This window comes from Asterias rubens, chromosome 20, assembly GCF_902459465.1.
Source record: "Asterias rubens chromosome 20, eAstRub1.3, whole genome shotgun sequence".
NCBI lineage: Eukaryota > Metazoa > Echinodermata > Asteroidea > Forcipulatida > Asteriidae > Asterias > Asterias rubens.
In genome coordinates this window covers 12,499,007-12,512,117 of record NC_047081.1, presented here as the reverse complement: position 1 = coordinate 12,512,117, position 13,111 = coordinate 12,499,007, and the positions used below count along the sequence as shown (strand labels likewise).

Sequence of the window (13,111 nt, the reverse complement as noted above, 5' to 3'; positions counted from 1 at the left end):
TTTAACTTAGTTAGTTTTTGTGGTAACGGAAAGTGTTTTTCCAAATTTGGTATTTATTTTGATATCAGGGATTTGTGTTGGTTCTGGCACATCTATGATGAGAGTTAAAAAGATGCCTTGACCCGAAATGTGTATATTATTGTAATCTTTATTTCGTAAAAACTTCTAGAGATTTAAAACCAATAAATGTCAGGAACATTTGAAAATGATATACAAACAGGTTTGTCATTATATCGGAAGGCAGGGGAGCTTGAAATATTTATGCAAATGAAAGGATAACTATAGTTTTTCGAAAACATTGATCGTATTTTTTTTCATTATTTTTTTAGGGTCACAGTTCACCTCTACAATGTTACTGACCTTCCGGCCAAAGGTCAACGAGAAGGCGTTGATGCTGTCGTCCATGGCTGCCTCCTTCCCGATGAGAAGCTCAACCTCAAATCCAAAATCATAAAGGATACCCTCAACCCCATATTTGATGATACTATGGAATTCCCTGTCGACCCCTCCAAGGACTTTTCCTTGCAAGCTTTGAGATTGTCTGTTTTCGATTCTGAGAACTGTAGTAAGATTTGCGCTATTGCACATACCATTATACCCTTAACCGATTGTGATATGGATGGAAAACAGAAAGAAATTAAGAAGAAACTTCAAAAGAAAGCAGAGGTGAGTCTGCCCTTTATATGCCGTTGAGGGCATTATAAATTCAACATGTTAATTAAAATTCAATTTGCCGATCTTTCAAGTCAAGTATCATTAAGGGTTTTGAGAACGGCGCCTACGACACAATGTAATTAATACTTACCCTTTGACAAAACACAAATGCTAGGGATGTTTCGAACATCAGTTACCAGCATCACATTTTGCTGGATTGTAATTTAAAAGTTCATTGGGAATAATTCTGTCTACACCTAGCGAAGCACGTCAAATCATGTTCACTCTGTCGTAAATGTCTTTGGCACAGTTTCCTACAATGTATCACGCACGTAGAAACCCAGTATTTTATTACTCTCTACCTCTGGAAGTCTCAAAAGTGCATCAGGGTAAATGGGTTCACTGTGGGGGAGTAGTTTCCAGAAATTCGATATCTCAATCTCGAAATGACTCGGTTATTGCCGCGTTTGACTAAATATCTAGCATTCAAGAGGCATCTGCGAAATATCCTAAATTTGCGGGGTTCATCTTGATTTAAGTTGATCTGGTAAGGACGGTCTGCGTTGACACATCATCGACGTTTCGACCAGCTTCAATAATTATCATCAGAATGAAACCAGAATCCGGACCTTTCCAATTCTGTTGAAATTAAATATCAGTGCACTTTAATTTCTATTTTTGTCGTTTTAGATGGTTGGAGATTTAGGTCGCCTGTATCTATCGCTAGCATATCTCCCATCTCAGGACAGACTTTCTTGTTTCATCGTAAGAGCGAGAGGTCTCGTACCAGAGAAAGGAACTAGTCAAGACAATCTAGGTAAGATACATATCTTATAAAGGCTCCAGATTATTTTACATTCAGGGGAGCTAAGCATTAAAGCACTATTAAAATGCGATTTATATTGTAATCAAAATAAGTTTTGTTATCATTACTAAACATCTCCTTTCAATCATTGTATGTATTGTAGTTGTCCTTCCATTTTATTACAATGACTCGGCTATAACAAGTTACCAATCTATCAGCTCTGCACATCTCCAATAACAGTAACTATTCAGAACTTCATGTTAGATGTACCAAGCTAAAGAGATTGATGTGGTCTGGGTATTGAAGTAAATGCTAAATAATGGCAATCGAAACCTAAATAGTGAGGTGACAACTGAACCATGGGGGTTATTTAGAATGATTACACTCTGACCATCACAAGACACTCAATGCTATCATTATTAAAATGATCATCAGCTGGGCCAATATGCCATATGATTATAACACCAAACTAAAACGAAAGTAACACGACACTAACACCTCTTCAAGGTGGTCGCCGTGTAAAACACTTTCCGTTGAACTTGCAGACATGAGGAAGCTCTTTCTGACATCATGTTGTCTGAAGTGGTTTGACATTCTTAAATTTGATATACTTAGTTCACAGTAAGATATTCTGTTTGCCACAGCGAAGGCTTATCAGCCAGAAGTACGGTACCACCACTTCTGTGTTTTCTTCAAGTATTAGTTAGTAATTAGTTTGTAGATTCTTTCAAAAGATTTATGTCACTGGGAGGTGGGAAATCCATATTTTCAAAAATGTTGTTTTAATCAACCAAAAAGGGTTAGAAAACGTGAGATAGGACATGAATCCAGCCTGTTTTTTCCGAGTCAATAGACAATGCAAGTGGGTGCTGCATGAACTCTTATCGTCATTCGCAAGAAAGTTGATCTTCTTAATAAATAAGTTCATAGTGACTTGAATCAAGAGAAAACTATGAACACTGAATTTATACAGATCTGAATTAAAATGTATATCCACCGTAAACACAATGTATGGAGAGAGTTTCCTGTTACACTCTTGACATTTAACTCTGAATCGTCATGGGTCGATAGGCACCACTTCATTTTTTTCTATACCGATTGCAACGATTCCACGACTGCATTAGACATTATTAAATGATTTCTGACGAATGTGCTTTATGTCTAATTGTGACTGTGATTGAAATTTGAAACCCGGTGTTGGAATACACGAAGCTTGAAAAGAAAATAACCCTGATATAAAAGGTTCAGGAGTTTGCACTGTGGAATACTAAAGCTGAATCGTCACGAAATATTGGACTCATTAGTTTGTTGTTTTAGTATGGGGGTAACTTTCTGCTCAGCGGAACGAAGGGTTTAGAAGGAGATTTTGCGTCCAATCTCTCGGTGTCTTCGTATTGTTTTGTTATATCAGATTTTATACAATCATCCTGTCATTTAATTGTTATATCGTTGCTGTGACAAATTCAAAAGATTAATCGAAAATAGTAATAAGTTAATGGCAACTGAGAAGACGAGATTTCTCAACGGCGACATGCAGCCTAAATTAATGTCTGAAGAATGAATCGTGTTAGGTACCATGACTGGCTGAAAAAGAACAGGTAATATTTACTTACTAAACTCTCTGTGAATATAATCACACGGTTTGATTTGAACTTTGCTTTGTTCTTTCTTCCTCAGAAACTTACGTCAAAGTGTGCCTCATGTGCACAAGTGAAAAAGTCAAGAGTCGTCGGACACCATCTTCGCGGGGTACCATCGACCCTGTGTTCACGGAGTCTCTGAGTTACGTCTTACCAATGTCCTTCATGGAAGATTCATTTCTGCTCATTCAGGTTATGCAGAAAGGTCACAACTTCAAGAAAGATTCTGTAATCGGGCAGTTAATTCTTGGTCCGTATACTTATACACAGGGTCGGAGTCTAAGTCACTGGGGGAAGATGCTAAGCACACGTGAGGCGTCTAAACAATGGCATGCTTTGTACTTGTAAAAAAGCTTCGTATGTTTATTATTATGTAGAGTGTAAAATAGACATATTCATTTTAATTTACCCCTGCTTCGTTCTTATGAAGTTTTGAGAACTGTTGAGCTTTGGTGCTCGAGGCACTTCGGGCATGTTGAAATATTAAGCCAATTGACTAAACATTAATGGAACCCGAACCGTACCTTCGAAATAGGCTCTAGCCTTTTTCTAAAATGGAATATTTCCAACAGAGGGCGCTATACAAGCTTACAGTACTATCATGTTGGAAGTGTGGCGTCCAGCTGTTATCTTTGAAGACATTTGTTGTAAAGTCAGATCCTATCGTTGTATACGATCAAAAAGTTCAAAACGTCCCCCAGAAATAACGATTTAAAAAATACTCAAGACGCCCCAAAGAGGCAATGAGTCTGACCACTATAAAGCAGTGTAATATTGCGAGTGCTTTGTCGTTTAAGGTGGGTGCTTCACTGGATAATGAATACAAAGTCGTAATTGTTAAAAGTGATAACAAAAAAATAAAAATAAAAGTATTTTAAATAAGCAAAATAAGTGTTGTGTTGGTTCCAAGATATGATAAACTGAAAAGAGGAAAACACCATCCTTAAAAACAAAACTTGATGATACAAATGGTAATGCCTACAAATGGTAATGCCATTGTAACAGTTGCTACAATTAGCGATCCATATTATCTGTACATACTACCAACATTTGTGGCAATTCACATTTGGCTGCTTTAATGTTAACCGAAGACGTTAATACCAATGCCTTTACTGTAATTTAAATTGATACAGGCTTCTTATTGAAAACAGTAAGCATCATTGACTATGACATGCGACTGTCTTTACTTAATCCTCCTCCCAATATCAGCATTTTGTTATCAGCATTTTGTTATCAGCATTTCCATGCATCAATTTATGAACACTGTAAGAAGGCCTGTGAGAATGTTTTGGTTCTATGGAGAGGCAGTGCAAGAAAGGGTTGTGCATTGAGTGTTGTGTCATGTGTGAAAGTGATGTAGTCATAATCGATGACATCGGTGCTAATTCAAACACCTTTATAAGTTAACGCCCCATCATAGAGCTAAGTGGAGACGAAACATTGGAAGCACACCTCTGTTTGAGCGAGGCACATGAGTATCCATTTTTAGCTAGGGTGTTAGGGCGCTCTCTCCAGTGAGGTCAAAATAAGCTTTAGGAAATGTTCGGGTTCAAAATTGCGTACATTGCATTTTGTTTCATTTACCAATGTGCAATTGAAATGAATTCCCCACTATTTTCTAGCACGCGAGAGATTTGTACCATGTATTCTCGGAGTGAGTTGCGAGTGTATAAAAGAAAAGGAAGTAGAGCGGATGATGGAATGCGAAGCACGTGCTTACTGAGGTGTGGAAGTTGAAATGAGCTGAGCTGAAAAGGGTTTGACTGGCGCCACCAAATTCCGTTGGGATCTTAACTGTTAGAACAGATTCACAAAGAATAGAATTGCCTTGAAGTCATTCAAATTCAATGGGTTCATTGACAAGATTATAAACGCCACCCAAATTATAAGGCAGACCTATTTAAAGGAGAATAATTGTACGTCAATGTCTGACGTAACTCGTTTACTGTGTTATGTCTCTTGCGTTCAAGGAATGCTGGACTGTTTGACAGTGTCATGGTTTTACTGAATTTTAGTTTATTTCAATATACATTGTAAGGTCTCCTGCTTCCTGCTCTGCTGAATTTTGTAGGAAATAATAATTCCACTTACGAGGGACCTGACTATGTTTACCCCAGCCTCGGTTTGAAAGCATGGATGTGTACATACAATGGTGGTTGCAGAAAGAACGGCTGCTTATGCCAGTGCATGTACTGTAGCTAAGATGTGGTTCGGTGTTGCATGAATGTTCCAACTTGAGAGAGCGTTGATTCAATGGTAAGTCAGGCTGTATTGATCTAATAGTGAAGTCGTGTGTTAGGTCTGTGAAGTGTGTACAGCTACGTTTAAGTATTAGGGGGCATGCAGTGGTTTTATACAACTCCCCGTTTTGAACTCGTTGGAATTCATTCTCTAAATCCATAGTTGGATAAGGTGTCAATTTAATTATTTGTTTTTAAATAAAAAATAAACCGTCATGACTTAAGCCCAAATCCATGGCCATGCCAAAACCCACCAAACCAACCAAAAATACACAACAAATAAACCGTCATGACTTAAGCCCAAATCCATGGCCATGCCAAAACCCACCAAACCAACCAAAAATACACAAAAAATAAACCGTCATGACTTAAGCCCAAATCCTAGGCCATGCCAAAACCCACCAAACCAACCAAAAATACACAACAAATAAACCGTCATGACTTAAGCCCAAATCCATGGCCATGCCAAAACCCACCAAACCAACCAAAAATACACAACAAATAAACCGTCATAACTTAAGCCCAAATCCATGGCCATGCCAAAACCCACCAAACCAACAAAAAATACACAACAAATAAACCGTCATGACTTAAGCCCAAATCCATGGCCATGCCAAAACCCACCAAACCATTCAAAAATACACAACAAATAAACCGTCATGACTTAAGCCCAAATCCATGGCCATGCCAAAACCCACCAAACCAACCAAAAATATACAACAAATAAACCGTCATGACTTAAGCCCAAATCCATGGCCATGTCAAAACCCACCAAACCAACCAAAAATACACAACAAATAAACCGTCATGACTTAAACCCAAATCCATGGCCATGCCAAAACCCACCAAACCAACAAAAAATACACAACAAATAAACCGTCATGACTTAAGCCCAAATCCTAGGCCATGCCAAAACCCACCAAACCAACCAAAAATACACAACAAATAAACCGTCATGACTTAAGCCCAAATCCATGGCCATGCCAAAACCCTCCAAACCAACCAAAAATACACAACAAACAAACAACTTTTTTAAAAGTGCTTCGGATGAAAATTTTTTTTTTTGCTGACCTCTTCTTCTTTAAGGAGAGTACTTCGATGTTATGTGTGGCGCTTAAAGTTGGCCCAAAGTTTATTTATGATAGATGAGAATTTTTTCTGATGATGTTTTTTTGTTCATTGAGAAGGGGTACTTCGGTTCCAAAATAAGCCGCTTTTCATTCCTTTTGGACTTCACAAGAACTGCCACGTTGCGTCTGTAGTACGGTAGCAATGGAGATAATAAATCAAACGAATGCAAGAATTAGGAGATTGTGCTCGAATGAGTGAGTAGTAAAAGATGTGAAGATTGAGAAGTGGATTTACGCGTCGTGTTCTTGAGCCCGCTGAGATCGATGAATGTAGAATAGACTTCGTGCAATGACGTCATCCAGCCGCCATCTTAAAGGTAAACCAATACAATGTAAGCGCACACAAATGAACGCGCGACGTACAGGAATGGCCAATGACCAATGACCCATAAGCAAACCCCTTTTGAGCCGTAAGTGAGGGCGCCCTACTTCAAATGACGTCATGCATGAGGCTATGTTTATCTATATTGAAAATGAGTATACGGTAGAGAATGGAATGAAAGTATGATCATTTTGAATTTTTAAATTATTATAACAAAACTTTTATGAGTGTGCACACAGCGGCGGTATGATTTAATAATGTTTAACAGATTTACACATAATTTGTATAATGGTTCGGTCATGGTGGAAAACTTCGCGTACAAAATAGTTTGCCCAAAGTGCTACATTTTTTGAGAACAAATTACTAAACAATTATTGGTTTTGACCTCCTAGGAACGTGAATCCTTTTCGTTTGGAATAGGGAAACAAACAATTCGGATTGAAACACAGTCGACCTGACTATTTTAAGGAGAATAAAAGGTACAGCACATATTGTAGTTAAATTTCCCCTGACGAATTAAACTTATTTACATCGAATATAAAAAACTGATTCATGTTGAACGTGTTAACTATAAAGACCTGACCCATTTCTAGTAATACAGTACAACACCAACAATGATATGGGTGCTTGCCTCTAGCAACAATGCTAGTGTTTGTTTCTGAAAATGAGAACGGCCGTTAGCTAAAGCTTAACAATACTAAACCAATCTAATCAAACGAGGGCGGTATTTATCAACCACAAGCAGCTCGAAACTGTTATTTCAATCTTATTTTAACAATTAATGTAAATATCGTAAAAGTTTTGTGTTTTGATGAAGCAATTGAAGCCTCACCGTTTGCTTCAATGAATTATGAATATATAAATGTAAAAGGTTAAGGTTTAAAATTGTGACCTTTAAATCAAACACTAAACCGACATATTTTTAACATTTTCTTGCAAATATTATACGCTGAATAAATTAGTAAACTTCTCTTCTATCTACAGGCATTGTAAACTATGGAGGCCTTTTGTAAAGTTATGTCTATTTGAATCTTAACGATTGTGCAATCTTTATTTATGAGTATTAGTAAAGAAAGCTGCGTGTAGGAAAACAAATAAAATTATTAAACAGGTAACAATTAAGGATGTGAATAAAACAATATAAATGTGTGGAGCAACATTTTTTTGTTGATGCAATCTTCAAACCTGGGTATGTATAATACTAAAAAGATCGCACATTCAATACTTTTATGTCATACATAATTATTATAATATGGACAGAGAAATATTACTTCCATCATGCTGTATTCGTCTTTATGTGAATACAAATATAATTCTATAAACAAACCAATGCTGTCAGAGGTGCTATTATTTATTGTCTTCATTAAAATGTATGAAATGATTCCACTTAAAGTTAACCGATGTGGTTAGAATGGCAATGTCTAAAATATTCAAGTTATTTGCCATACATGAAATAAGCTTTAAATTAATTGACTGGCCGAAATGTTTCTAAAAACTAGGTTACCGCAAGGAGCTAGTTAAAGCTTATAATATCTGTAACACACATCAATATGTGACAAGTGCCCATTACCGTCACTTGATAAATCCCATTCCCCTCCGGAACTCAACTGTGTGGAAGAACATTCACACAAAACTGAATATTCATGTTGTATTGACTTCCCTTGGTGTACGTCACATCCTTCGAGATGGGTCTTAATTGCAATATTGGTCGACAGTCAGAAGATGTTACACCCTTCATGTCACTACTTTAGGTTTTCTATAATGCACTAACACTGTTTACATGAAGACCTTTCGATGATAAATTAACGACTGGTGTCATTAACAAATGACTGAGTGACCATAATCATGTCGGTTCACAATGATTTAATCTGTCCTTGGTAAATCAGATATATAATATCGGAGCATTGTTTGGGGGCTAATTACTACAGTATTATCTGATGATCTTGCACTCACGTAAGCCTTACTTGAAAAAAGTTTGTTTTCAGCAGACCAATTTGAAATTGAATGCCTGTTGCAATCAAAAGTGCTCTCCCAAACTTCAGTAAATTGCTGTAACAAAAAGAACATCCAAGTGTTTCTTCCAAACCAAAACATACTTTGTTTTAATTAAAACAAGTTTATACCGTGAGTGTATAATAGGGTTGTAATTTATCTGTTATGAAGTAACTTCATATCGAATTTAAAGAAACAATAATTGTTTTCATTCTGAGAGTCAGTATCCATCGGGCGACATTTTGTATCCACTGCTCTTTCGGTATAGCGCCCTCCCTTTTTTCCTCCGTATCAAGCATTTTGTTTATAGGGAAATCTGTAAATTACGTGATGCGAATAATTGTTCTGCTATGAATGCCGAACTCACCCATAAATGTCGACCCTAACTAAGTGGATATTAAGTGCTACCTGGTTTGGTTTACAAAACACGAATTTTGTTCATCAACTGCTTTTATATCACCCATGAAACACCACATGTTCCGGCAGGTTAGTCGGTTGTTTTATGGGTATGGTGAAATGAAGCAATTTTTTTGTTTCTCAAAGTAATTGAACGTATGAAAGATTGAAGTTGTCATGAAACCAGTGCCAAAGTGACAGTATGTGGCGGCCCATGGCATCGAGAGAGCAAATTGAGCTAAAGCACATACGATACGTGATATTAGCAACATTTTCAAAGGTTGGAAAGCACGTACGAGCTGTGGGGAATAGACATACATGCTTAATAAGACCCTTGGTTTATTGTGATGTAGCGATGTGGCTGAGTGTAATCCAGGTACTTTGTATGTTCTTCTAAGTTTCATTTATTTTTTTAGTCATGGCTAGATACAAAAATAAACATAAATATTCGTAACCCATGGCAACCGATGTCCCCAATGATATAACGCTTCAGTGCAATATCAAACCTGTTCCATATATAATGAATAGGGTAGATGGCCTTAGCTTTCGATCCAATCCGGACCTTCTTCAGAGGCATAAGACAAGTACAAACAAATACATATCCATTTATAGAAAAAGAGAGGGGGAAAGGGATTAAGGAAAGGATCCAGAAAGAAGCGGGAAAATAACAGCCAATCAAAGTTCCTATTTCAGAAACAATATTGGGGGCTATGAACCAATAGGAGTGAAGTGGCGAGGACAAAGGATGTTTAGAATGAAAGGAAGGGTTACTGGACCATAAAAGTGGTAAATGTATTGTTCGACAACAATGGAGGGAGACATGAAAGGGTAGGATTAGAGAGCAAGTTGCATCATGATGCAACTAACAATGGTCAATTAATAAGAATAGCAAGATCAAAGGTATGATGATTTTAAAAATAGGTATGAGGGACCTGTGGAAAAAAAAAAAAAAAAAAAAAAAGGGGGGGGGTTACTTACATCAGATAGTTACAGTGATGAATTTATAAAAACAACTTTAAACTAGGTTAATTTATACTTTATGTACAGAATATATACAACATATGAGTTCTTAGGCAGAAGTGAAGTGGAGGGTAATGAGAAGTTATTTAACACCAGTGTTTATGTTAAGTCCAAAGGGTTTTACTGTCTTGAGTTGGTGAATCCAGTGTGATTCTCTATTCTTGCGGTGTGTGTCATCACCATTGCAAGCTTCAATCACCAGAAGTTCAACATCAATGACACTATGATTGGGGCTGTTGAAGTGGATAGAGACTGGGTACGGTTTCTTAGTCTTTATGGAAGAGACATGATTCGCAAAGCGAAGACTAAGTTTGGTCTTAGTCTCTCCCACATATTGTAGCCCACATCTCTTACATGATATGACATAGACTACATTAGACGTGCTGCATTCAGAGTCGGTCTTGATGTTGTATGAAGAGCCAGTGGTATGACTCTTCACCTTAAGTGAGGGCTTAATGTGCAGACACGTTTTGCATTTGGAACGGGTACATTTGTGACAGCCCAGTATATCTGTCGGGGGTTGTGTTTGGACTGTACCTGGGGGAAGTTTGGCCCTGACTAGTATGTCACCAAGGTTCTTAGGGCGGCGGAATGCAACCATGGGAACCTCAGTGATTGCTGAGTGTAACCTGCTGGAGGAGTGAAGTATAGGCATGTTATTATTGAGAATTGAGGGAAGTTTGGGTAGTTTGGGGTGGAAGGTGGTGACCAAAGCAACTCTATTGGTAGGAGGTTTTTTAGCTCCCGTGTTAGTCAACAGAGTATGACGAGGTACGTTGAGAGCCCTGTTGATAGCAAGTTGGACCCTACGTTCGCTGTGTCCCCTAGATACAAGGTGTTTCCTTAGCTCTGATGAGCGCCTCTTGTACAGGGTATCTGTGGAACAGATACGCCTGATACGTAAGGCCTGACTGTAAGCAATTGCCTTCTTACAGTGACTAGGGTGACAGCTATTGGAGAGAAGGTACTGGTGGGTGTCGGTGGGTTTACTGTAAACATCTGTGACAAGGCCATTAGGAGACTTGGTTATTGTCACATCTAGAAAGTTCACACTGTTCCATATAGTTACATTATTTTCTGAACATCGATGTGGTATGTCGGTAGTTTGATATGATATGATTTATGATGTGATATACAAAGACAATACGAATATTGGATAGACTATATGTGACTCATCTTTAGCCAATAATAATAATCGAGACATCCAAATAGTTATGTTTTGTAAATATTAATTTAACACCCCTCGGATAAGTTTTGTAAAAGCAATTTTGGGAAGCCAAACCAGACAAGTTATCCACAATTGAAAAGAAGATTTGTCCCAAGGTTCAATTCCTCTCTGGGAATGAACCTCTTCAGATATAATTTTGTTCATGACAAATATTATTATTTTACCACAATGACCCGCATGAGGGCGCACTAGAGGGACGTTAACAGCTGGTTACAGTTCGTCCTCGTTCTCACCATCGGTTGAATTGGTCGAACCCGTCACTTTCTTTCACGAACTAGTGTAGACGAGAAATAATCTTATTCGCACGTAGAGAAATAAAGAACATCTCTGATGGGTACAGTGAATATCGTTACGTATTAATGTTGTGTTCAATGAGTCTAATGATAATACGAACTCAATGCATATCAGAGAGATAAACTTGATGTAAGTATGTCCAACCCTAAAAGAAAAACACCTAACGTCAAAGAGAAACATGTACAAGTAAAAAGCTAACAATTTAAGTAAAAGGTAAAAAGCTAAGTTCAAGACGATAACTTGGCATACACAACTTTCTTTGAGGAGACTAAATTAATGTCACTGGACTCAACAACCAGAGGGTGTTGGGAACACCAAATCAAATCAGTCAGTGTCGTTCCTATAGGAATAAGAAACAGGCTTCTCTAAAGTCAAGAGTGTCAACAACATTTCTCTGGATACGAACATCCACAGCTGACGGATTTAATGTCTGTCCAGCCCTATATAAATATATGGTGTCTCTCGTATTCTGATTTATTTACTGGGAAAGCGCTTGAAAGCAGGAGTTACGGTTTGAGATGCTAGAGTTGACGCGGCAGGGTCGGTTGCTTTTATGAATGCCTGCCTCCTTTTTGACTTGACGCTCTTGTGGTTTGGTTTTCCCTGGCGGGGATCGCTCCCACGGGAGACCCGATACATAACGGAAAAAACACCACCTGACGGTTGTTGACACTTAAAACTGAGCCTCAGCGTTATTTTCATCTTGAGGGTATTTAATGAGCGTCTTTTACTGTTCATGATCCCCGGCCTCGGCGTTTGGTCAGTTCCAACGCCCAGGGGAAGGTATTGTGTCCATGTTTGTTTTGTTTTTAGAAAAAAAAAATCCGGGAATTCTCTGCGGATGTTTAGTTCAAGTAGTTCGATAAGGCAAGGTTAGCCTTTAAGTTGATGTTTTTTTCAGGATGCATTTAACAACAACATGATTAATCCTGGATGTTGATTATGAATGCACTGCATAACTTTACCTGCATTACATCTGGTATGCGAAGACCCTGCACCCTCATTAACAATTATTGTTTAACTCTGTTTTTGATCAAAGGTATTGTATTTACGTCACCAATGACGTACAAAGCGGCATTCCAAACAAACAATTCCTGGCTTAGTTCGACAATACCATTTTGTCAACAAAATGCATAAAATGTAATTTTCTAGTAATGTCAGAAAAAAAAAAGTATGTAGTTTAAGTTTCAATCCAATGCCTTGAACCCTCCCCACGTAATGCAATAATCATAATTAGCAGTAGACTTGCCCCAAATATACATACTTGATGCTAAAGACGTCAGTGTTGTTTTTACAAATAATTAAATACATTAATTATTTATGGAAAATTCCAAGTGTATTAAACAAATGACGTAGATTGTTGTATGGAACACTATAGAACACATCTTAG

The 13,111-nt window shown here is 37.7% G+C and overlaps 1 protein-coding gene across 3 annotated transcripts in view; it reads left to right on the top strand.

The window, feature by feature from the left end:
• Positions 1–5,824, top strand: part of LOC117303761 (synaptotagmin-6-like) — a 29,226-nt gene extending 23,402 nt beyond the window's left edge. For all 3 annotated transcript variants that reach the window (XM_033788095.1, XM_033788097.1, XM_033788096.1), the window contains exons 5-7: positions 330–666; positions 1,345–1,471; positions 3,137–5,824. In XM_033788095.1, the coding sequence (XP_033643986.1) occupies positions 330–666; positions 1,345–1,471; positions 3,137–3,447 (775 nt within the window). In that variant the 3' untranslated portion in view covers positions 3,448–5,824. The remainder of the gene's footprint in view (positions 1–329; positions 667–1,344; positions 1,472–3,136) is intronic.
• Positions 5,825–13,111: the final 7,287 nt, after the last annotated feature.